This window comes from Balaenoptera borealis (genome assembly GCF_965194805.1).
Source record: "Balaenoptera borealis genome assembly, chromosome: 13".
NCBI lineage: Eukaryota > Metazoa > Chordata > Mammalia > Artiodactyla > Balaenopteridae > Balaenoptera > Balaenoptera borealis.
The window spans coordinates 67,955,718-67,977,455 of NC_138870.1; the positions used below are offsets into that span (position 1 = coordinate 67,955,718).

At 35.7% G+C, this 21,738-nt stretch overlaps 1 protein-coding gene across 1 annotated transcript in view; it reads left to right on the forward strand.

The window, feature by feature from the left end:
• The window catches only part of PTPRQ (protein tyrosine phosphatase receptor type Q), a 289,628-nt gene that overhangs the window by 97,110 nt on the left and 170,780 nt on the right, over positions 1 to 21,738 (forward strand). Inside the window, exons 27-32 of the mRNA XM_082350721.1 lie at positions 1,353 to 1,525; positions 10,196 to 10,364; positions 11,746 to 11,907; positions 12,011 to 12,190; positions 12,795 to 12,902; positions 13,048 to 13,329. Of these exons, the coding sequence (XP_082206847.1) occupies positions 1,353 to 1,525; positions 10,196 to 10,364; positions 11,746 to 11,907; positions 12,011 to 12,190; positions 12,795 to 12,902; positions 13,048 to 13,329 (1,074 nt within the window). The remainder of the gene's footprint in view (positions 1 to 1,352; positions 1,526 to 10,195; positions 10,365 to 11,745; positions 11,908 to 12,010; positions 12,191 to 12,794; positions 12,903 to 13,047; positions 13,330 to 21,738) is intronic.

Sequence of the window (21,738 nt, forward strand, 5' to 3'; positions counted from 1 at the left end):
CATTGTTATAATATCCAGGGAGATTTTTTTTTTTTACTGATTACTTCATAGAGACAAAAAAAAAAAAAAACCCAACTCTTAATCTACTGGATAAAATACTACATGGTTACAGGAGCTTACTACATGGTTAACTTAAGCATAATTAGGTTCATTAATTATAATAATATTTATAGGAGTTGTGACATTAATTTTCAATTCCTTTTTATTATCTTAAAGGAGAACAGAGTCATTCTTCATTTGTATTATACCCCTAATATGTCTTTCTTCTAACTGGAATTTGATAAACCTGTACTACTGTGAAATATCTCAGCTTAGGGAAACAGGGAAATTAGGGAAATGAATTTAATGTGTGACCACGTCCTAATCATAAAGGACAATATTTTTACATCTCATTTTCTCTTTCTTGAACCAACATATTATAAAGTCTTTTGAATTTGTTCCTAACTTTGTATAGTGATAGGAAAGTTTTAATCACACCCATTTTATAGATAGGGAAACTAAAGGTGGAGGGGTGAATTGGTTATTTATAGTCATACAGTGAACTATAGACAGAAAGTGGACAAGTGGCCAGAGCAGGTTTACTCTTGGTTCATTACTCCTGTGGCCCTGGGAGGTTTCCTAGAGTTTGCTTTTGGTGACATACATAGATACATTCATTCATTTATTCATTTATTTATTTAGTGATTTTATACTTTTATACATTACAAAATGATTACCACTTGATGACTTTCTAACTAGAATTTAAGTACTTCTTGCTTTATCTTAAACCAATTGTCAGTTTTTCTCTTTTTCTTTACTATTGCAAAGAGTGAGGGCATCTGAAATTTGAGATTCACATAATTAATTTGTAAAATCAGCAGGAAAATATCAATCAACTCTTCAAACAATTTAATGTAATGAATTAAAATTTGCCTAATTGATTTTTACCAACTACATGTAATTTCATTCACGGTATTCTGGATATTATCTTTTGGTATGTTGTAATTTTTGTAAAGTCTTCAGGATTTCTACTGGGCATTCATCAGTCATCAACAACTTTCCCTGGGAAGTTATTTTTATTAATTAATTTGTTTCGAACAAATGTTGTGACATTTTGATTTGGGAAAATTATTCCATGTTATTCTGTTTCTTGTGTACATTTTGAGAACAACGTGTAGAAATTTAACTTTAAATATCTGTATATTTTAAACGATCAGATGCAAATTTAATTATTAATAAATTAGCAAATTGTTTTAGTCTGTTTTCTAATAGAATTGCTTATATATCTTCAATCGTGAACTAAGAATTAAGGGAATTTTAAAAAATTTGAGAATGTATTTTTAAATTTCCCTTTTCTTATTCTCTTTTTTTAGTTCCAGGTACAGTATTTGATTTGCAAGTTGCAGAAGTAGAAGCCACAGAAATAAGCATTACTTGGAAGAAACCACAACAACCAAATGGAATCATTAACCAATATCGAGTGAAAGTATTAGTTTCTGAGACAGGAGTAACATTGGAAAATACTCTGCTCACAGGAAAAGATGAGGTATTGCACTTTAATTTCTTAATCTTGGTGAGCCCTTTCTACTTGGTTTTGACCCTGATAACTTGGAAGATTTGCCAACATGCAAACGTAAAATATTTGATGAGCTTCAAAGTACAAAATGAAGTAAATTTAGGCTATGTCGATAATCTAGCTCATCATATTTCATTTTAGGACATATATTATTAAATGCTATTATTCTTTTTCAGCAATGAAAAATGTTAATTGAGCAATTAAGCGGGACTAAAGGTACTTCCATAAGTGAATATTATTATGGTAATTAAGTTAATGAATTGTTTGGAAACTCCTGTTATGATTTAAGTACTCCTTCTAAGGTTGTGCTTGTAATTTGGAATAGTTGCCAAAGGAAGGCACAGTAATTTTAGTAGCTGTTGTTGACAAATGATTTGACCTACTTAGGAAGCCAAATTTCTCAAAGCTGCCTCATATAAAAACAAACAAACAATATACATTTGATTTAAGAAATCAAATAAATAAAAGAGATGAAATCATTTCATAGATATAAAATAAGAGGACGATGTTTGTTTCTGTTCACACCAGGAGTCTTTTTTCCCCCTTTGTTTCTGTTTGGAAGCAGTGATTTTCCTTCACTGTCTTCATTCACCTCATCCAGCCAGCTGTTCACCTGGGAGTTCCCTCTAAGGCTGCAGACTAGTTGTATCCAGATATTGGTGGCTCCTGGGGCTCACAAAAATTAAATATACTTGGGACCAGTGAGTGTAGCAATCTCTGTACCTTGGAGGTACTACCTGATGGTTATTCAGTAATTAGGTTCCACTCCTTTGGTCCAGAATCACTGTTTTTTCCTATCTCCACATATATTATCTATTCTATTTCTAGTCCCAGCTCTCCTCCATTTCTGACACCTACCTGAAAGTTGACCTCACTATGTGCTTAATGCATTCTGGCCACCCAGGACTTATTACTCCAAGTGGTTTGACATCTCTGGCCCAGGGTTAAATTTTAATCCAATGTTGACTCCATTCCTCTGTGCAAAAATGTTGAGTTATGATTTCTCTGATACTTTAGTTGACAACTCAGGCAGAGGGCAAAAGCTTAATCCTCTGCTCCTGCTGAGAAGGCCTTAAATTAGATACTTCACTATTTTAGGACTGGGTGACAGGTCTCTCACTTGTAATGACATCTACTGAATGGCAAGCCACACCTCTTTTTCTCTTGAAACTAAGAGATTCTGGAATGACTTCTTTGTGATTCTGCCTATATCTATATGATCTGCAGTCTCTGTGACATAGTAGAGAGAACATGAGCTTTGGTACTGTACAAATCTGGGCTTATATCCTAATTTGGTCACTTACTGGGCTGTACAGCAGAGAGGTTAGGTGCTTGGGCCTAGGAGAAAATATGCTTGGGTTTAAACCTTGGTTTTGCCCGTAGTGATGGTTTAACCTTGAGAAAGTAGGCTTGACCTCTCTGAACTTCAGTTTCCTCTTCTCTAAGATAGGGACTATAAGAGTTCCTATAACACAGGATTGTTAATGAAGGTTTAGTGGATTAATGTGTGTAAAGAGCTTAGAACTATACCTGGCATATGGTAAGTTTGGTGCTAAATAATTGTGACCTGTTGTAATTGTTAATCATGGCACTGGACCTTTCACCCTCATTGGGACTCAATATTAGTTTTCTTAGGTCTCAATAAAAGGAGACATTATACTTCTCTTTATTTCTGTGATTGTATCTTTCTTCATTAGATCAGGCGCTTTATTGATATTTCTGCTTCCCCATGTGATTGGTGTTTGCGTTCACCTTTCAAGAGGTTGATGTGGGGAGACACATGGCAGAGGCTCTAAATCCAAATGAACCAGGGTCCTAGACCGGCCTCTGCCCTTTTCTAGATCTATGACCTTGGTCAATTCAACTTTTGGAGACTTGCTGCCCTTATTTTTAAAGCAGAGCTTATATACCCACCTTATATGATGAGGAATAAAGGAGATAACAGATAAAACCTCTGGCTTAGTGTATTCATTTATTATCCTCTTCCTTGACCTTGATGTAGGATAAGGACTCTTCTATTCACTCTTCAACTTCTCAGAGTATAGCCTCCACACCCTGTCTCAAGAATTGTTTAAATCCTTGAAATCTTGTTAGAAGTCACCAGTGGCCTCCTAAGTGTCAGATAAGGTGGTAATATAGTTTTAGCTGTCCTCATCTTCCCTGTCTCCTCCAAAATCCATTCGTTTGCCTCCTACTCTCCAGCTTTTGATACAACCATTTTCTCCCTAATACTTGCTCCACTTTCATATACTGTGACTATGCAAAAATTTTGACCTTGTGCAATGAAAAATGAATAAAATAAAAAAGCTCTTTTCAATTTTCTAACTTCCTCATTATAAGGGTATTGCAGAGAGTTCTGTTTTCAGCCATGTCATTACACTTTTTTTTTTGATAACCGCACAGTTTCAATCACTGCTTCCTATTTTCATGACTCTTTTGCCTTGTTTTCCGTGATGATTTTTCTCTCTGACACTCTGCATCCCTAATTCAAATCATTTGTGGTGAAGTTCTGCCAGGGCTCATCACATTTAAACTCATAAAACAGAACAAAACAAAACAAGCATCCTTTTTGGGATAACAGGACTTGGTTCTTGATTGGAAGGAGGAGGTGAAGTTGGAATGAAGAAGAGGTACTAGACAGAGGTTCTGGGACAGTGATGGGGGCATATAAAGTTTCCCACAGGACACAAGAAGAAAGTCTGTAAAGGCAATTAATAGTTTTAGTGGTCAAGAACAAGGCCTGGAGAGAGGCTGACTTGAAACCCAGATACTAAATAACAGGCTTAGAATTCCTAACCCCTTGGACTGGGCACACCACAGATCTCCGATCTGAAGGTCATTGTCTAAGCATTTGGAAGGCTTTCATGGCATTTTTATATGCCTGATGTCTCTCTTTTTGGTTAATGGTACCATTATCCTCTCTTCATGAGGGCTTGAAACCTTGGAATTATCTCTGACTTTGGTTATACTTAGCATTTAATAGCCACTCAATGTTAAGGCCAGTTATTTCTGCCTCCACAGTGTGACCTTCATACCTCTATATTTCCATTCCTGTGTCCCCACCCCAGCTCAGGATTGAATAGTCTCTTGCCTGGACTATTTTTGTTAGCTTACTATGTTAGTTTTCCATTGTTGTATAACAATTTGCCACAAGCTTAAAACAACTCACATTTATCATCTTACAATTTCTGTAGGTCAGGAATCCAGACAGCTTAGATGGGTTCCCTACTTAGGGTCTCATACAGCTGCAATTAAGTGGCTTACTGTCCTGTGTTCTCATCTGGAGCCTTGACTGGGGAAGAATCTACTTCTAGGCTCATGTAGAATTTTGGCAGATTTCATTTCCTTTTGATTGTCGTACTGAGGGCCTTGGATTCTTGCTGGCCCTTTGACTAGAGACTACCCTTAGCTCTAGCTCATGGGGATCCCCCACATTTTCTTGCTACAAAACTTTCCCAACGTGGCCATTTACCTCATCAAGCCAGCGAGGAGAGTCTGTATAATATAACTGTGAGAGTGACATCGCATGACCTTCACCTTATTCCATGGGTTAGATGCAAACCACAGTTCCCACCCAAGAGGAAGGGATTATACAAAAGCATGAACAACAGGAGGTAGGGATAGTGGAGGGATCACGAGAGAGGCTATCCACTGTAGTCTCTCCACTGTTTTGTGTTTCACGTGTCTATGAGAATAATCCTTCCAGATTTAAGTATATTACTTAAACTAAAAAAGTAACTAAATAAAAAATGAGAATGGACTGGGAATGGGAATATGCATCTATTTAAGTAATCTAGCTTTCCTGTCATAGCAGAAAGTCAGTTGATACTGTCTAAAGTAAGTGAGCCTTAACAGAGCAGTATAAGCATGCTATCTAGTGATTTTAGAAGTAACGCCATAAGAACTGAAAACAGAAATGATTAAAGGTGTTGCTTCCAACAAATATACAAATATTGAATCATTATGTTGTACACTTGAAAGTAATATGATGTTATATGTCAGTTATATCTCAATTAAAATAAACGATTGATTTCAACATCTCAAAAAAAAAGTGTTGCTTCTGGAGTGTAAGACTTGCCACTGGAAAAGTACAGACAGGGAAGTATTTCCATTGTAAATCCTTCATCACCTCTTGCATTTTTAGCCATGTGCATATATCATGATGATGACACTTTAAAAAAAGTATTAAAATATAATCATCCTATGCTAGGCTTGACCTGATCTCATCATCCTTATTGAAATTTTTTCCAGTGACCTCTCATGAGTTGTTTGTTTCTTAATAAACAGAGGTTATTTAAGCATGCTGAAACACATATAAGATTTTACTCTCGATATTTAAAAACATATTTGAAGAAATACATTAGAAAATTTAATCTCAGGGTTTGAGGACTGTTATTTCAACTTCCAAGCTTATATATGAATGTCATCTATAACATACCTAATAAATGATTGGGAATCCAGTCTCTGGTAAAATATTTGATCAACTCTGACAATAGGGTATCAACTACTACAAAAGCAGCTCCTGTTCTATAAGCTTTAAACCATGCTTCCTTATGGTCTCAGACATGCATTTATTAGGTAACTATAAAGTTCTAGGCACTGTGATAGGTCCAGAATATACATAGATAAATAAGAAACTACCCTGTTCTTTAACTGTTTTGGACTGAAATATTCGTCCACTAATGTTTAGCAGTTTGTCCCATCTCTCCTCTATAGACCCACACAGTAGCTTATAATGACTTTGAGTTTGGGATTTGCAACCAGGAAAATGTGTTCCAATCCCACCTCTGCTATGACTAGCTTTGTGAACTTGAACAGATGACTGTAAAATGGAGATAATAATATCTTTCCCTTTAGGTTATAATGAAGTGATATCACATGGGAAAAAGTATTTAGCACTGTACTTGACACAGAGTAGCTTTAAATGTTAGTCTCTGCAGTAGTAATAACAGTACACAGTGATTTAACTTTTTATCATTTGAAGATAATGGTCATGGCTTCCCTAAGGCTTAACATCCTCAGTTTCTCATCAGTCATGGTTTCCAGATCCTTCATATTATTGATAACTCTTCTGTGTATATTTTCCAATTTGTCAATGAGCCTCTTTCTCAGCTGAACACAATATTCCATATGTAGTTTGACTAGAGCCAAATTGAGCAGAATTATTTTCTCCTTTTGTGTAAACTTTCTACTTCTGTCAATGCAAAGAATAAAATTAATTTCTTTGGGAGACTCATTCTGCCGAGACAAAAGTTAGAAAATCCCTGAAGTCATCTCTCCATGGATTGCTCTCTAGCTGAATTTCACACTAAAATCTCATCCTGTACTTGTTATTCTACTCGAACCCTGGGACATTTTATCCCCAAAGACACTGCTTTGCTATGTAGTGTTACAAATTTCTGAGATTTGTATAGATACATCCTTTCATCCAACCTATTTCTCAAGTATATCAGTGTTTGTCAGTGATGAGTATGAGAAGAAAGCCAGCTAAATGCTTGGACAGTTGCTTCAGATTGAGGCTGAGGACACGACTTGAAGGTAGTTAAGGAATGCTTGAGACAAGTTTACTTCATTGATTATTAGGAACATAAATAGAATCAAGTCTTAAGGATTTATCACCCAAATAATGTGCAGAATGATATAGTATCCATTAGAAGGTTTCCAAACATATGCTAATTGTAAACTTCTTTTTACCACTGGTTGATAATAGTACAAATCATGTTATAGTTTATAATAAAATAGAGAAGCATTTCTTAAGAATAAGTCAAAATTTTCATTAATTCAATTGAGCAGACTTCTAGTGAGTGGAAGTTGATAGATGTACTAGAGTTTTTTTCATGTTTTTTTTTTTAAATCACATTAGTTATGATGAAGACTGTTACATGTAGACTCAGGTTGGTTTATTCAGGTGGATTAGGAACTTAACTCTGAAGACTTCTAATTCTGTCACATAAATTCTGAAGATTCCTAAGTAGCATATGAGAAGCTTTTCATGTTGATGAATTGTGACATCCCCTAAGTCAGTTGTCCTCAACCAGGGGCACTTTTGCTCTCCAGGAGACATTTGGCAATCTCTGAAGACAGCTTTCACTGTCACTGCTGGGAAGATGCTTCTAGTGGGTAGGGACCAGGGATGCTGCTAAACTTCCTACAATGCCCGGGACAGCTCCCTATAACAAAAAATTATCCAACACAGAATGTTATTACTGCTGAGGTTGAGGATGCTGGGCTAACTCAATGAGTCCAAGCTTTTGGGAGTTGTGATGGGCCTTTATTCCCTTCTGTATCCCTCATTTCCACTCCTACTTCTCAGCCCCTTCTCATTACTCTCTTAAGTTCTGGTTCTTTCCCATCATTTTTGCTCTTAAAATTATTTCTTTTTCATCCTTTGAAAAACCTAATACTTAATACCTTTTTAGAGAGGCAAAGTGTGGGAAATATTCACAATATGGCACACTTGGTGATAATTAGTAACATTCTGGGTTTTTACAAAACCAATGTTCAAATCATTTGTAGTTAGGGAGGGTCTTTCCAATGAATTTGGGAAAATTCAGATAGAATTAACTCAGGTCAGCTCTTAGGCTGAAACAGCAGTTTGTCAACAGAGATGCTTAACTTAGTTAATTGATAGGGTACGATGGTTTAACTCTCAAAAGCTTATCTGACATTGGTATAAAATATGAGAGATTTAATGCAAAATCATAGTTCAGGGGAAATTCTTTGTATTACCCCGTCGTACCCTTTATAGTGCTTTGTACACTGGATTCTCAAAGGGTGGCTGATTGATAGTGGAAACAGCTGTGTGGTTCAGGCATTAAACTATTGACTGGACTACCAGAGCATCTCTGAATTATGTGTTTGTGATTCATGCCTTCTCTGATTTCCCAGTGAAGAGAGAGCTGAAGTGTGCCTTGAAAGATGGAAGAGCTTTAGTTTGTTCCATATAGGGTTCCTTATCCAGAGTGCTTTATCACAATATTCTTAGAGTAAATCTTATTGGTGTCTCCCTACTTTTTATCACAATACTTTTCTGGCTAAAGATGTAACAAGATTTAGATAATTTTATTTTATAAATATCATTTGGAGAACTAGAGATATCCTTGCATCTTTTCTCCATTTTTTTATTTTTCAGAAAAGTTAATATTTAAATGAGCTGTCTTTGTAGCTAGTTAAATAAGTAAACTGCCTTAAAATTTCTTGCCATCCCGATATTTTTCCTGAGTTCTACTACTTTTTTAACAATACTAAGTGCTTTATGTTAATAAGGAATTAAAAGCCCGTTTTTGGCTCTCGGAGTAAACACAATCCCAAAACATGTAAGATAATTAAAACACAGGTGTACCAAAATTTTATAAATAAATAAAACCTATACTATGAATTAATTACAAATTCTGAGGGTACGAGAGCAGGGAATTGAGAAGGAATAGAATAATTTTCTTTTTTTAAAAAAAGGGTTTGGAGTGAGTTTTGAAACTGAACTTGAAAAGGAATTGACAAAAAGAGAGTAGTTCTTGCAACAGTTTCTTTTTTTCCCCAAACTATTTCATTTTGGAAAATTTTGAACTGGTATAAATGGAGAAAAAAAGAGTATTATAAAATGTGTCCCCATTAACCCATCACCTGGATTCAGTAATTAGCATCATGCTGCCATTCTTGCCCCAGCTGTCTCTCGTTGTTGTTGCTGTTGATGCCGGCTATTTTGAAATAAATTCCAGACTTCATATCTTTTTGGTCTTACGTGCCTAAGTATGGATTCCTACAAAACATGGACATTTTAATTTATTCAATAATTCCATTACCACAATTGACACAATTACTGTTATTGTCTTGGTACCATCTGAAACCTAGACCATATTCAAATTTTCTCATTCTCTTTTAATCCGTTATGCTATGTGGGAAAGAAAGGAGAGAGTCCTCTTGTTGTCCCAACATAAAACTCTACCGTGTATATCTGTAATCTGCTCCTGATATTTTGTTTTCACTTCATTATTTGCCACTTTGGTGAACTCGACACTTGTGAGATACACTATGGCATCTAGGAACAATCACAGTTACCCAAAATATTCCTTAAATCCAGAGCCTTGGATAGGTCTGCCTTGAACTCTGAAAATTATTGCCATGTAATTTTGTTCATGTCTGTAACTTCTCTCGATGACAGATTAAACGATTATTAGTGACGTGTATCTACCCAGGCATGCAGGCTGCTCACACCTCGTATACAAATGAGGACATATAGATGGCAAAGCAAAACACATATTAATAAAGCAGTAAGCCTAGAACACTTATTTTTGGGAGGTGAGCAGTTAAAATATTTTAGTCATGAAACCTTTGCATGAGGATGTCTAATTTTACCATAAAGAAGCTAACTTAAGTCAGAAATGAATTCTCTCCTTTTTCCCACAATACAGTATTGGTCTCTTAAGATACGGAATTGATCACAATGGGTACAATGATGCAGGATTTTAGTAGCTTCAGAATGAAATCTTGGAATGTGAAAGAGACAGCAGTCATGGAAATAATATTATTTAAAAAAAAACATGATTCCAGAATTACTAGGTTTTGAAACTAGTCCTTGAGTGAAGCCATTATTAAACTTAACTGTCACGAGCAGTCTTTGTAAATATCTATTTTCAATTGCAGTATATAAAAGACCCCATGGCTCCAGAAACTGTGAACATAGTAGAGTCAATGGCAGGATTATTTGAGGGTTCAGCAGAGATGTCTTCTGACCTGTACTCGATTGCTTCAGCTATGTATAACAGTCGTCCACATAATAACTTTCCTGTGAGGAGCAGAGCTTCAACAGTTGGTAGGTACATTTTTGTTGTTGTTGTTCTGTGAAATGTATTTAAACCACCAGTACTAGCTAGCACAGATATGAACCTTAGCTGGGAGTTCAACCCAATTATTAATGGTCCATGTGCTGGAGTCAGATTTTTTCTTCTTTAACTGTCGGATAACCTCATACAGCAAATGGAAATGCCACACAGGCAGGAGCTGGCCCCTCCTAACCCATCTGACCTTCCTCGGAGAGAAAGTAGCACCCTAGAGTCTCTAGCCAAGCTGCATAGACAATCAGTTATTACAGTTGCCAAAGCAGGTGTGATGGGAAGGGATTAACATATCTTCAAATCATTTACAGGCCTCACACTCTCTGCAGTTTTTGACTAATAGGTTTTCAAATGTCACTGAAGGTAAATAGGTCAGAAAGTTACAACTCTAGTGCATGGGGTGATAAACAGGTGTAGGTGACCCCAATGATGTGGTGATGTCATTAGTGTATACACTTGCTCTTCAGGGTCAATGGATCTTATTGTCTCTAAAAAGAGAATGTCATATATAGCGAATTAAAAATACTTGGTTAGAAGACACAAATCTAAATTGATCTCTCTGGTTTTTCTAAAATGCTAAGTGAGAAAAAAATTTTTTCTTACTGTTTTTTCTCTGATTTGTTTCCAAATTAAAAGTGTTATATTATTTTGTTGATGATGGAATTAGGCAGAAGTATCACATTGCATTTTATATATGTTTATTTCATTCATTGATCTGTTTTTCCTGAGCAAAGAAGACTTAAATTTTAGAAGACACTAAAAATTAAGAGGCCCATGATTTCTGATGTAGATGTTTCCTTAAATACTTTGTTTGGCCTAAATGCTAATTAACATTGTAAGCGCAAGTTCTAAAAAACTAAAAAAACTAACATTTTCTGAAATCCTTGTCCAGACATATTTATGTGGCAGTTTTATAAGCATGCTTGCTTTAAATCACTAATGGATTTAGCAAATGTGTGGTGAATTTTGAGTCCAAATAAAACCTTATTTCTATGATTTTCAAATTATAACACAGCATTGACTTATAATATTTAAATTTGATATTATTGCCTAATGGTCTTCTCAGAAAAAACTCCTAGCCTGTCTTTTTTAGAAAGTTATATTTTCTCAAAACACTAATCTCTTGTTCTGGGATAGTGTATAACAACTAGCAAAACTATATTATGATCACAAACTATTTATGTATATTGTTGGGGTATATTTGGCATATTTATTATTAATTATATATCTACCTTTCATATAAAGGATTACATGGAGAGATTAATGAATAATGTGAAATTGGGTTTCAAATTTCACTGTGTGAGCAAGAATGATCTTGATCACAAAGCCAAACATTTTTTAAAAACTGATTTCAAATAGGAACTTCAAGGAACCAGTATATCGCTGACATTGCTGCTGAACAGCTGTCTTACGTTATCAGGAGACTTGTACCTTTCACTGAGCACATGATTAGTGTATCTGCTTTCACCATCATGGGAGAAGGACCACCAACGGTTCTCAATGTTAGGACACGTGAGCAAGGTAAGAATGTATTTCCTTTGAAATAATTACCTGCAAATATTTCTCTTGTACACTGTAATACTTTTCTTTTCATTCATATTAATTGTTCACTCTTCTTCTCAAGTGCCAAGCTCCATTCAAGTTATAAACTATAAAAATATTAGTTCTTCATCTATTTTGTTATATTGGGATCCTCCAGAATATCCTAATGGAAAAATAACTCATTATACAATTTATGCAATGGAACTGGATACAAACAGAGCATTCCAGATGACTACTATAGATAACAGCTTTCTCATAACAGGTAGAACAAAGTTTTGTTTCGACATTCTTTTTCTGATGGAAAATACACATCTCTCTATGCCGTTAAACACAGCAGGGCACGTGTTGCATCATTCCAGATTTTGTTGTGCTATGCTCCCATGGATATCTTGAAAAATACTTGCAGAAATTACTTGATTAGATGTGTTTTCCTTTAACTATATTTGTCTGCAAATAAAGTCATCAGATAACAGGTATCCTAAGAATATACTCTTAACCTAGGGGATTTTATGCCTGGTACATCAAAATAACTCAGTATTGATGGCTTGACTGATTGTATGTGACAATCAGCTGAAGTAATTGAGCTGACACGGTGTTTGTGCCAAATCAACTGTACTCCTTGCAGTGTGCCAAAAATGATTTCTTCAGCCTCAGATGATTGCCTTAATATTTTAGGAAAAAACTAAAACGTCATCAAGATGGAAAGGCTCTCATCTCAAGGAAGTTTGGGAGATTGGGATTATAAGGAGGCTGATTTAGAGAACCAGTCTCCCGAATAAGTTATTTTCACTAGTCCTGTGTTAAATGGCACTAATACAAGAATATTATTTTAAGGACTTTAAACAAATTGCCTGTTGTCCTTATAGGGTTAAAGAAATATACAAAATATAAAATGAGAGTGGCTGCCTCAACCAGTGTTGGAGAAAGTTCTTTGTCCGAAGCAAATGACATCTTTGTGAGAACTCCAGAAGATGGTAAGAGTATCGGGTGCAGTTTTAATAAAAAGAAACAAATGGTGTTGCATGCTTATTGCCATCTACCTCATGCTGCCTTTAGTGTCTGAAGTAATAAGCATGAAAAAATAACATGTATTTAAAGTTTTGGTTTTTTTCCCTACAGAACCAGAATCATCACCTCAAGATGTTGAAGTTATTGATGTTACTGCTAGTGAAATAAGTTTGAAGTGGTCACCACCTGAGAAACCCAGTGGGATTATTGTTGCTTATGAAGTGCTCTATAAAAATATAGATGCCTTATTCATGAAGAACACCTCAACAACAAACATAATTTTAAGAGACTTAAAACCTTACACCCTCTATAACATTTCTGTAAGGTCATATACCAGATTTGGTCATGGCAATCAGTTATCTTCTTTACTCTCTGTAAGGACTTCTGAGACTGGTAAGTTTTTGTTTGTTTAATACATAGTAAGGAAGTAAACATGGCTGATGATTGCCATATTGTTTATATTTTACATAACCTAAAGTCTGTCATTCTGTTTTGTATAATCCAGGAATTTATATACTCTTTCCGGTAAAGTGCGGGAAAAGACTTGCTGCGCAAATTTTTTAAGTCTGATTTACATATAAGGGAACTCCAGAATAAAAATCAGTGATTTTTTTTCAAATGAAATACCTTGAGAAATCAAAGGTCTTTTCAGTGTACCTATAAATTTGGTTGCTTTCAAATTAGGTAATAGCAGAGACACGTTCATAAGAGTAGACTCCTATACTATGTATAATCTATATACATTCTCTATACATCCATATACCTCTATCTATAGATGTAGATGTATCTATATTTATACATATATATGTATAGATGTACATATATGTAAAGCTGAATGTAGGTGTATATCTATAGATAGATGTATATAGATGTATAGAGACTATGTATATAAATTCTATACATATATATGTACGTGTGTGTATAGACACATACATATAACTACATACATTCTTTTTTTAAAAATAAATTTATTTATTTATTTAATTTTTGGCTGCGTTGGGTCTTTGTTGCTGCGCGCGGGCTTTCTGTAGTTGTGGCGAGCAGGGGCTACTCTTTGTTGTGGTGCGTGGGCTTCTCATTGCAGTGGCTTCTCTTGTTGTGGAGCACAGGCTCTAGGCGCGTGGCCTTTAGTAGTTGTAGCGCATGGGCTCAGTAGTTGTGGTTCATGGACTCTAGAGCGCAGACAGTAATTGTGGCGCATGGGCCTAGTTGCTCCGCGGCATGTGGGATCTTCCTGGACCAGGACCCGAACCCGTGTCCCTTGCATTGTCAGGCAGATTCTTAACCACTGCCCCACGAGGGAAGTCCCTACATTCTTTTTTTTGGTAATTAAACTTGTTTTTATTTAGAAATTGTAGTATCAGTTATGTTAACCCAGTACATAAGCCATCTCAAAGTTGGATAACATAAACTCTTTTTTAAAATAGAGAAAAATAAGGTTTCTTTAAATATATTTTAAATAAAAATAATTTGATTATTTTGGGAATATATTCTTTGATGAAGCTGTTACAGTCTATATACATTCTTGAGGTATGTGTATAGACAGAGGTGCAGAGTCTGAGCACAGAAAGGACATGCCTGGAGAAGCCTTACAGAGAAGGTAGCGTTTGACCTGAGTCTTAAGGAGTCGATGGAATGGACATTATAGAGGTTGTTGGGTGGCCAGGGGATGTATCCCATATAAAGGAAATAATGCAAGCAAAGAATTAATTGTGTTTCAGTGATGCAAGAGCAAATAGCACAAAGCAAGACATTTGCCTGATGATCTTAGTGCACTGTTTATATTATGTTTATAGTCATATATTGCAGCATCACTTTTAGGCCAACTACGTAAAGTTACTGTTTTATCCCTGCATTGTAAAAAGTAAATATTTATTGCCTAGATACTGGCTGAACCATATGGAGTTGCTATTCCTATATGTCATAATTGGCCAAATATCAACAATTTCTTATGATTCAGACAGATGCTATAGGTGAGGCCTTGTCCCTGACCTTGAGGAACTAGGAATCTAGTAAAGTAGTTTACCTTTGAGCAAAAGTATCCTCTTGAGACTGGTCACAGAAATTAATAAAATTGACCATAGAGGATGACAATAGTTGTAATGGCAGGAATAAGAGTGTAATGAAAAGAGCATTTTTTATTATCATAAGTTATCCATTATAGTGCCATTTAATTGATCTTATATATATTGACATGCTTTATTACTTTTATAAATATTGTACTTAAAATAAGTACTTTTGAGAAAAATATCTACTCTACCTGGTTTCATTTTACACCATGTCAAGGAATGAAGCATATTTTAAGTACCTGCAACATACCATTGTGGGCTCTTCTATTGGCTTTCACAAAAATTGCCTATTTAATTCCAGAATAAAGCAATAAGGTATTATTATCTTCATTCCTAATGAAAAACTGAGGTCTGAGAAGTTCATCCTTTCAACAAATATTCAGCAAATAATTTACAGTATACCAACCCTTACTGGGCTATATTAGCTCTGTAAAAGGAAATGAATTTCCACCCTCCTAAAGTTAATATAAATTACTGGGTGTTTCATAGGCAATGGAATCTACATTAATGACTTTTCCTAGATCATGTTTGCTACAGTTGAACCACTGAGTTGAGTTCTTTTTGTGAAAGAGGAAGCTATAATTTTAAGCAGTCTCAAGGTGTCATTTGAAGCAGGATGTGCTCAGGAGCAACTATCTGTTTGTTCCCAGGGCTCAATATTCTTATTAAATATAATAAATACACCCTCTACTCTTACTATAAAAAACAAGATCCCACTTTTCAATATTGTTTCATGAGAAATTGAGAGCTATGCTAACTCAGTAATGTGTTAATGCTGCTAATTCCAAATAGGAGTACGTTATTTGTTCAGATGTTTTATCTTGATTATTTTACTAATGCTTGGAAGTAAAATACTCTTGTGTTCAAGCAGGAAAGATCAATGTAAGGTTGCTCTCGTGTGTGTGTGTGTGTGTGTGTGTGTGTGTGTGTGTGTGGATTGAATGTGTGTTTATGTAAGTTTTAAGTATAGAATGTGCAGTTGATAAACAAACTTGAGATTAGCTTATATTTTCTCATACTTAGGGCACAATAACCACATGAAGAACATTAAGTTCCCATACAAATTACCCTTTGATGATCTATATATGTATATTTTCTTTTCTTTTTTAAGACATAACCTTCTTTACAGTAAAGCCTTTAACCGAATGCCTTGAATAAGTCTGATTTGGGGCAACAACCACTAATGGATAGTAACTTAGATGTTGGTCAAAGCTCTGTGTAGGACTGTATACATTTATTCATGTTAATGAATGGCATTTATTACTTTCTCTATATAACTATGTATGCCAAACAACAATCTTTTGGCATACTCAAGGTAACTTACCACTTTCTATTTTAGGATCTTCATGACCTAAATTATTTTTTAAAATTTTTTTAATAGATCCAGCTTATTCCAACTGTTATAATAATTTTTATTCATGAGTTGTCTATTTTACGTGGTACTTCTACAATTGGAAACACCATGCTATTTCAGAAAACTTTAAGTGAATCATTACTCTCCAAAATCACTGTCATTAAGTCTGTCTTGCTTTATTTTTCCCTGAAGATCCAGCATTGGTTATCCCCTAAGGATAAAAGAATAAAAATGCAAAGGATATCAGCCTGGGGTCAGGGATGCATATTTGTATCCTGACTACTGGTGGAAGGCAGTTAACTCCAGAGGGACGATTTAGCAAATTCCAATGAGAATTTTTCAAAATCGGAAGTTATACTGAGTTATAAAATTCAAGCACAGCATCACTAATTCCTTTTTTCTTGCAATTAAAGAGCTCTTCAATTCAGTCTTACTTATTTTCCTTAGCTGTAAATTTCTTTCTTGTTTTAAATATATTCTGTATCATTTTGAGCATATTTATTCATTCACTGAACAGATTTTTATGGATTCCATATCACGTGCTACCACTGAACTAGGCGCTGTAGTTACAGCAGTAAATAAGGCAAAATTTCTATCTTCCTGGAACTTAACATTCTAGAAGGGTCACAGAACATAAACCAGTAAACAGATAATATTTATGATTTTTTGTACTGGCAAATTCCTTGAAGAAAAAATATCGGGGAAAGAAAAGAGAGAGCTATAGAATAGTGAGCAGGCTATTTGAGATAGAAGACTGAGAAAAGGCCTCTCTGAGGTTATATTTACCTAGAGATATTAATAATGTATGAGATTTAATTAGATGAGGATAAGGAAGAAAAGTGTTCCAGAAAGAGGAATAGCAATTACCAAGTTCCTGAAGTGGGAAGGCACTTTATGTGTTTGAGGAAAAGAAGAACATTTCTGTCATTTGAGCAGTATGAGCTATGGGGATAGGATTAGCAGATGAGGAGGGAGAGAGGCAGGCAGAGGTGGATAATGCCAGTTCTTAGGTGCCATACTAAGATGTTTAGTGTTTAATTTTCATGTGAAGCTATTAGAGAATTATGAGACAAGAACATGATATGATTTGCAATTTTAGAAGATTGCTGCTGAATATATTGGATGTGGGAATAAAGAGGAAACTCAAGATTTATTATTAGGTTTTTGGTCTGAGTATCTTGGTGAATGAGGTGCCATTTACTGAGATGAGGAAGTCTGCGGAAGAGGTCAGGTTGAAAAATTCAGAAGTCCATGTTTTGAACATGTTTGAAATAGTCAAGTGCCTATCATGAAAGCAATTGGCCATATAAGTTTAAAACTCAGGGAAAGGATCCAGGGTTGAATATACAATTTAAAGGCATCATCACATCTCTGGTATTCAAAGTCAAGGGATGAGGTACACTACATCAGGGTGAGTGTAGATAAAGATGAAAAGAAGCATACAACTATGTCCTCGAGCAACAGGACATGGAGACTTTGGGAAGTCAAGGAGGAGCCAGTCAGGTAGGAGGAAAATCAGGAGAAGGTCATGTCTTGGAAGTCAAATGAATAGATATTTTAAAGGAGAAGCAATTTATTTCCTATGTCAAATGCTGCTGACAGTGAACTAAGATGAGGGCATGCAGTTGATTCGTGGTTTGGCAAGATGGAGTTCACCGATGACTCCATGACAGTAGGTTTCATGGTTAAAAATGGGGGGAAATGCCTAATTGAAGTGGGACTTAAGAGAGCATGATAGACAAGAAAGTGGAGAAAATGAGGAAAGGCAAATTTTGAGGAATGTTGATATAAAGTGGAGGATAGAATGGAGCAATAGCTGATGTGTGTTTACATGTATACAATGATAGAAATAATTCAGTGAAGAGAGAAAAACTAAAAATACAACAGAGGAAAGAATGTCAAGTCTAAAGTCTGACTAGGTAGATGGAGTGGAATCTAGTGCTGAAGTGGGCTAGGTTTTAGAAAGGAGTAAGGAGAGAAGACAGTTAAAGGAAGAGGGGTGGTAGGAACGTATGTAGTCCTCTTCTGAAGGTTTTTATTTTCTCAATGAAATTAGAAGCAAGTTTATCAGCTTCGAATAAGGAGGGGGAGGAGATAGTGGATGTTTGTGGAGAGAGAATATGGTGAAAACATACATAACAGAGGAGACTGAATTAACTAAAAAATAGATAGGCTGCCAAGCAGTGGAAAAGATTGATTTGAGATTTGAGGTTATAAATTAAAGTAAGACTAGTGAGCATGGAGTGGTATTTTATTCAGACATTTTTAGCTGTTATATTGCAGATGTAGAACTAGCCCTGAGTTCAGTTTAACCTAAGTTGGAATCTTGCAAGAAAAGTAAGATAGAAAAAGGAGTTTCTGGAGATTGCTAGGGAGTGATTTTAGTGATAGGCTGTAGACTCTGACCTGAGTAAGTAGGGAGATGAGGACATAAGGGAGGTGATGGACAGTGAAGATTTGATTAGGGTCAAAGACTTGTTGGATTGGACATACAAGGGTCAGTCAGCTGGAAGGATAGGTGTTTGCCAAAGAGAGGAATACTGACAGTTATTGGTAATGACAAGCCCTCAGGTGTTGCCATGAAAGCTAATGGTTAAAGTGAGGTGGAGGAAAAGATTATTGAAATTATGGAGCTCGAAGAATACAGAGTCCACGGAATAGCACAGATCATTTCCATCAATGTTGACATCTCTGAGAGTGGTAGAGAGGAAGTCAGTCATACAGGTGATAAACTTTTTAAGATGTGTGGAGAAGTGGAAGAGTACCACTAGGTGATTGTCTTAAAGGAGGGGTAACACCTCGAGTTTTTCAGGAAGAAGAAGAATAGATCTGGATATGGCAAAGAAAAGCATGAATACTTGACTTCCAGGCCCTATGGTTATAGGAATGATGAGAGAAAAACAAATAGCTATCTGTTACCCAAGAGTGCTGAGTTGTAGTGTTCTCAAGCAGTTCCAAGATTTCACTTAGAGCCAGAAGGCTAAGAAAGCATTCAGAGTAGTTGTTGAGGATTTTTCTCAATTTAATGGTTTGGCTTGGAAAGATAGTAGAGAAGATTTTGAGTCTTTGGGAAGGGATAGTAGGATTATATTGCTATATATTATTATATCAAGTTATGTATTGAATTACAGTTCTTCCCAAAGTTTTAGAAATATTAACATTCTTATCTCAGTTTTTCCTCTTAAGTCTGCTTTAGATGCAATGCACTTCATAGACAGGTAACAGTGAGGGTGAGGGGGTACTGTTTCTACATTTTTAAGGCTTTTGAATTTTCTCTACTATATTTATTAGTAGCATTTTTTATATCCATTGTATTTACACTACCAGTAAAAAAGGTTCTATTCTTTCTTTTGAAAGGAAAGGACTTATATCAGGGCTCTATAATGGCAAAAATATGCACATATTTAGTTTATGTTGTTTAACTGTCAAGTTAGTCATTATTGTTACTGTTCTATGAAGGCAATTTTAAACCAGTATCTTTCCAACTGTGATCTTTCATCTCCAGCAAATATTTTTCTGCTTAAAGTGCATTGTTTACAGTTTCATCTGTTGAGGTTGCATTGATGGCTTTCTCTCTGTTTTTGATTGTCTGAATATGCTTTTATTTTGCTATTGTTAATTTTTCTGGGTTTAGAATTCCATTAGTTTTTCAACTGAGGTCACTTTTCTGTCTAATTGTCATTCCTATGTAGATGATCTGTTTTCTTCCTGGTGTTGTTAAGATCTTCTCTTCTTTGGTATTCTGTACTTTCACAATGATGTGTCTAAATATGAGTTTTTAAAATTTATTTATTTTATTTATTTATTTTTGGCTGCATTGGGTCCTCGTTGCTGCACACAGGCTTTCTCTAGTTGCAGTGAGCGGGGGCTACTCTTCGTTGCGGTTCGCGGGCTTCTCATTGCGGTGGCTTCTCTTGCTGTGGAGCACAGGCTCTAGGCACGTGGGCTTCAGTAGTTGTAGCACGCGGGCCCAGTAGTTGTGGCTCACGAGCTCTAGAGCGCAGGCTCAGTAGTTGTGGTGCATGGGCTTAGTTGCTTCGCGGCACATGGGATCTTCCTGGACCAGGACTCGAACCCGTGTCCCCTGCATTGGCAAGTGGATTCTTAACCACTGCCCCAACAGGGAAGCCCCTAAATATGATTTTTTAAAGAAAATTTTGCTTGAGATTTATTGGGATTCCTTGTTCTGAAGCTTGATATCTTTCAACAATTTTGATCAGTCCCAGCCATTATCCCTTCAAATATTTCTTCTTCTTCATTTTCTCTACTTTCTTAGACCCCCTTAGTATATCCTTTATGTCTCTTAACTGCCATTTTATATTCTCTACATTTTCTTTCTCTGAGTTACTTTTTGATAATTTATTCAATACTGTAAATTTTTTTTGCTAAAATTTTCACTATATCTAATCTGCTTTTTTGTGCATCAAGAGAATTTTAATTTTAGTTATTATTTTTCTATTCTACAAGTCCTATATGGTTCTCTTTCAAGTCTGCTTAGTTATTTACATTATTTATTATTATCTAAAGAATTCTTTGCTCATACTTTCAAATGTTTGATTTCTTGAGATATATTAAACATTTGTATTTTTATTCTTTGATAACTTCAGTGTCTAAAGTCTTTTGAAGTCTGATTGCTGTGTGTGTGTGTGTGTTTTCCTTTTTCTTTGCTGGCTTTAACTATTGGTGCCTGATTTGCCTGTGTGTTTTGTGACTTTTATCAGTGAGTTCATATTCCTTGAAACTTCATCTGTGGGAAATTTATGTAGACTGAGTTGAAGTTGAGTTTCTTCCAAGAAAATGTGTGTTTGCTTCTGCTAGTTGCTTTTGAGTAATGGCAACTCAAATTCATTTTAATTTATATTCTGAAGTAGAGGTCTTTTCAGGCTATATGGGTAGCATGTATTTAGGCCACATATGCTCATAGGGATAGGCTTACAGTTCCAAAAACGTGTAATTTTTCTTTCTATTCCACCTCTTCATCCAGAGGAGTGGCAAGAGGAAACAAGTTACTTTTCTGGCCTCTTTTGCACGGTGGGCTTACTTCTCACCCCCTAGTCCTTGAGAGTGAATACACCACATTGCACAAGCCTAGGAGTTACCACTCACATTGAGTTCTGTGGTACTCTGCAGAAGAATTCAAGGTGCCCCCAGAGATGGCCAATATCATGGCCCTAGTTGAAATTGCATTCTTTTGGGGTTCCAATTCTTGATGCAGGGGTATCCTTTATCCTTCTTCTGGCCCAAGGTTTTATACTCTTTTTCTGGCACTCTACACAGCTGTTAATACAGAAACTCAAAGTCACCAGGATTGACCAGTACCCTCCAAGGCAGAGCAGGCTTTAGTACCAGCTTCCATCTCAGGATTCTTGTTTTTACTTT